The sequence below is a fragment of the Myotis daubentonii genome, chromosome 3 (genome assembly GCF_963259705.1).
Source record: "Myotis daubentonii chromosome 3, mMyoDau2.1, whole genome shotgun sequence".
NCBI classification, from domain to species: domain Eukaryota; kingdom Metazoa; phylum Chordata; class Mammalia; order Chiroptera; family Vespertilionidae; genus Myotis; species Myotis daubentonii.
This window is the reverse complement of record NC_081842.1, coordinates 85,768,630-85,772,806: the sequence shown is the minus strand read 5'-3', so window position 1 is coordinate 85,772,806 and position 4,177 is coordinate 85,768,630. Positions and strand designations below refer to the sequence as shown.

Sequence of the window (4,177 nt, the reverse complement as noted above, 5' to 3'; positions counted from 1 at the left end):
GAAGAGGTAGCAAGACAGTAAGGGAAGACAGTAGCTACTGCAAATAGAGAAACTGGCCTAAACAAAAAGGTGAGGTTGCTTCAGGTTATAGTAGACACCCTACCTAATGAAATCATCATACATGTGCCTCTCACCATTTTGCTCATGGGTGCGTCTGCATTTCAGGACTTGAGTGTGATGGGTTTGATTCTCACCTCTGTGTATCTGATCTTAATTTGATAAACAGCTGTATATCCTCTGTTGCTGAATTTAGTTTTTGCCTTGATTTCTTCTGCCAAGATCCTGGCTTCATTGGGCTAAACCTGACCCAGTTTTTGTATTGTTTCTCTCCTTTTTTCAGTTTGCTGCTCTTGTTTGATTTATGAACCACCACCATGCTTTTGGTCCTTATGGTGTAGCAAAAGACAGAAGATGAAAACTAATTTATTTTGAGTTACTAACAGGCTTTCACACTTGAGTATTTATTTTCTAAGATCTATCTATCTATCTATCTATCTATCTATCTATCTATCTATCTATCATCTATCTATCATCTATCTACCTATCTATCTATCATCTATCATCTCTCTCTCTAAGAAACTGCTTTTAGTTTGGTTTATTATAAATTTTCAAAATGAAGATAAAAAACTACCTTCAATATGTTTTAAGACTTTCAGGTCCTTAGTTATCATAAAACAGCAAAAATGAACCATCTCCAAAATGATGACTTTGATATTGTGTCAGTAGGTCACTTTAGAAATAAGTGTCATGCATGGTTCTGCTGTGGGTGGTGGGAATGGCAGCAGGTACTAGACCTCTGGTGTAAGACTGGACCTGGGATCAGCAACCTCGGTCCTTGATTTCTGGCTAGCAAAGAATTCAGAGCCAAGACCCAAACTATAAGAAATAAATTTACAGTGGGGCCTTGACTTACGAGTGTCCCGACTAACGAGTTTTTTGAGATACCAGCTGTCTCTAGGCCGATTTTTTGCATTGAGTTGACAGAGTAATTTGAGTTAACGAGCTCCTTAACAAGCTCAGTCTCGGAACGAATTAAACTCATAAGTCAAGGCCCCACTGTATTTGGTAAATCAAAGAGATAGAAAAAGTAATTTCTAGAAAAAATGGGCTTAGGAAACAAGTTATAGAGGTAAAGAAAGGGCCCTTGGAGCTTGGGAGTGAGGAAGCTAATGGTGAAGCACCTGGGGAGAGGGGAAGGGGCGAAGGGGAAGGGAAAGGCACAAGGCGCATGGTGCTCCCAGGAGGGAGAGCATACTGGGTCGTCTCCTGTGGTTGGCAAACTGCGACTCGCGAGCCACATGCGGCTCTTTGGCCCCTTGAGTGTGGCTCTTCCTAAGCCTTAGGAGTACCCTAATTAAGTTAATAACAATGTACCTACCTATATAGTTTAAGTTTAAAAAATTTGGCTCTCAAAAGAAATTTCAATTGTTGTACTGTTGATATTTGGCTCTGTTGACTAATGAGTTTGCCGACCACTATGGGTTTAAAGCAGGGGTGGGCAAACTTTTTGACTCGAGGGCCACAATGGGTTCTTAAACTGGGCCGGAGGGCCGGAACAAAAGCATGGATGGAGTGTTTGTGTGAACTAATATAAATTCAAAGTAAACATCATTACATAAAAGGTTACGGTCTTTTATTTCAATAGTTTTATTCATTTCAAACGGCCGATCCGGCCCGCGGGCCGTAGTTTGCCCACGGCTGGTTTAAGGGCTGAAATGTTAGGGGAGGTTCAAGTGGAAGACCTTAATAGAATATTGGGCAGGTGTGTCCTTTCAGGGTTGTGGTCTCCACTGATTGATTGGCTGGCACCAGGGCAGGGGATCATTATTCAATGCAGCTGGTCTTGAGGTCAGCCATGACTGGTTTTGTTGCTTCTCTGGACCTGGAGCTGAAATACAGCTGAGGCCTAGATGTTATCTCCAGGGAGAACAGGTGAGGGGGTCCAAGCTCATGACTAGGAATATGCTAGTGGAGGAAACGTCTCCCTGGGGATGAGGTCCCACCCTACAAGTGTCCTTTGCCAGGCACCTGGGGTTCCCCACCCTGGTTACCTTCTGTACCTGGCTCATCATCTTTGCTCTACTCATGTCTAACTGCCTACCAGAGTTCTATGTCCTGGTCACAAAGGAAAAAAAAAATAGCCCTTAGGAAGCTTGCTTGTTAAGGTCAGGAAGAAGAATATAAATACAAAGATAATTGAATAATTTAATTTTATATGCTTATAGAGTTTGGAGGGGTGGATGGTGCTCCTGTAGCTAAGATGTTCAGTTGAAGTATCTCTGAGGAAGTGATATTGAAGATGGGATATGACATTTTTGTTGAGACAGGACAGATGAAAAGGAATCAGTCATACAAATTATTGGGGGAAGAATACAAGCACGTGAAGCAAATGCAAAGGCCAAAGTGGGAATGAGCTTGTTATACTCAAGGGACAGAAGTAAGGTCAACATGCTTTGAATAGAGTGTGAATGGAAATATGAATAAAGCCTTGAATAAACAAGACTAAAGATAAAATTGAAAAATACATATGTTAATATTTTGGATTTCTACACAAGTAGAAATTTTCCCAATGTACCATATTGGCCCAGTTTTTATAACACATTTTATGTGTTGTGGCATTTATATTTAATTTTTGGCTTACTTTAGGAGTTAGTGGAAGGTCAGATATTTTGAAAGATTAAATCAATTTCTAATCCTGTGGCAGGACTTTGGCTTACAGCATATTCATCACTTATCAAAGACCAGAGTAATTTGTTTCCTTTTTAATATTTAAAATATGACAAAACTTTTCTTCTTTATTACATTTTCCAGCAGGCTTAAAGGTTATGATGCTATATGTAGGCAATGCTAAGTGAAGGAAATGCTAATAAAATGCAACCAAGGGTTCATTTTATGTGAATACAAAATGGAGGTGAACTTGGCATGGGTTGATAAATTTTGTAGCTCTTAGGTGTGAGTTTGAATCCTAGAAATTTTCTTTTTTTTTTGTTTTGTTATATAAATTAACCCATTTATTATAGGCTCGCAATGTTTCAAACTGTGGAGCTTCTACTGGTCTTTCAATTCCTTCAGTCTTCTGATGGCTGACTTTACTGTGACGGCAGAAGTGGTGTTGTAGGTCCAGGCACCACCAGCGACGGTTTTCATGCAGGAACCACAGTGCCAGATCCCCACCGCTCGCCTCTTCATCTTGGTTTTGCCACAGAAGGAGCAGGTGTACTTGGCGTGCTGGCTGATTTCAATTTTCTTCACCATTTTCCTGAGGGAGGCGCCATAACGGGTCCCGTATTTACCGACGATTCCGACCTTCTTGGTGCGTTTGGCCATGTCGCCGCGAACCAGGTCGGACGCCGAGAGCTAGAAATTTTCTTTATTACCTCTGTAAACTAAGACATTTTTTTATCCTTTTTAAATTAATTTTTTTATTTCTTATGTTCACAGCACACAAAGAAAAGGTTGGGAAGTGTTTTGGTTCATATCAACATAATCAAATCATTTATTAAATAGTCAATCTTGAGTTATGTCTTGCTTGTTTCATAAGTTAAATGTACACTCTCTCTGTCTTTTTGATATTTACAACTGAAACAAACTTTATGCTATCTTGGGATGCTGCTGACAGTGTCTTTTTTCCCCTCTTACCCTTGCCTTGCCTCTCTTTTTCTTCTTGCCTCTCTTTTTCTTCTGTATGTGCTGTAGGTGGGGAGATGGGATATTTAAACTAATAATGAGAGTAAAATATAATAAGTGCTATGGTGAAGGTATGCAAAGTACAGTGAGAACATAGTAAATTTCTTTCCCCAGAGTTCAGTGAGAAGTTAAAGATCAAATTGAGGCTTCAAGTATGTGTGTGAATTTGCCACATAGACAGGGGAAATGGGGATTCTAAGAAGATGCAAGGGTGGATAACCCTGTATTAGTCAGGGTTCTCCAGAGAAACAGAGCTAATAGGTTACTTGTTTGTTTGCTTATTATGAGGAATTGGCTCATGTAATTAGGGAGGCTAAAGAGTTTCATGATACATTGTCTTCAAGCTGGAGACCCAGAAAAGCCAGTGGCATAATTTCAGTCCAAATCCGAAGGCCTGAGAACCAGGGGAGCCAATGGTATAAATCCCTGTCCAAGGCTGAATACTGATATCCTGGTTCAATTGGGAGCAATAGGGGTGAATTCCTCCTTC

The 4,177-nt window shown here is 40.3% G+C and overlaps 1 protein-coding gene across 1 annotated transcript; it reads right to left on the bottom strand.

The window, feature by feature from the left end:
* Positions 1 to 2,972: 2,972 nt before the first annotated feature.
* On the bottom strand, positions 2,973 to 3,355 carry LOC132230486 (large ribosomal subunit protein eL43). Its single transcript, XM_059688044.1, has one exon. It carries the CDS (start codon positions 3,325 to 3,327, stop codon positions 3,049 to 3,051), a length of 279 nt encoding a protein of 92 aa, XP_059544027.1. The 5' UTR covers positions 3,328 to 3,355; the 3' UTR covers positions 2,973 to 3,048.
* Positions 3,356 to 4,177: the final 822 nt, after the last annotated feature.

Coding starts and splice junctions, on each gene's coding strand:
- LOC132230486 (XM_059688044.1), bottom strand. CDS start 3,327: ATGGCCAAACGCACCAAGAAGGTCGGAATCGTCGGTAAATACGGGACC.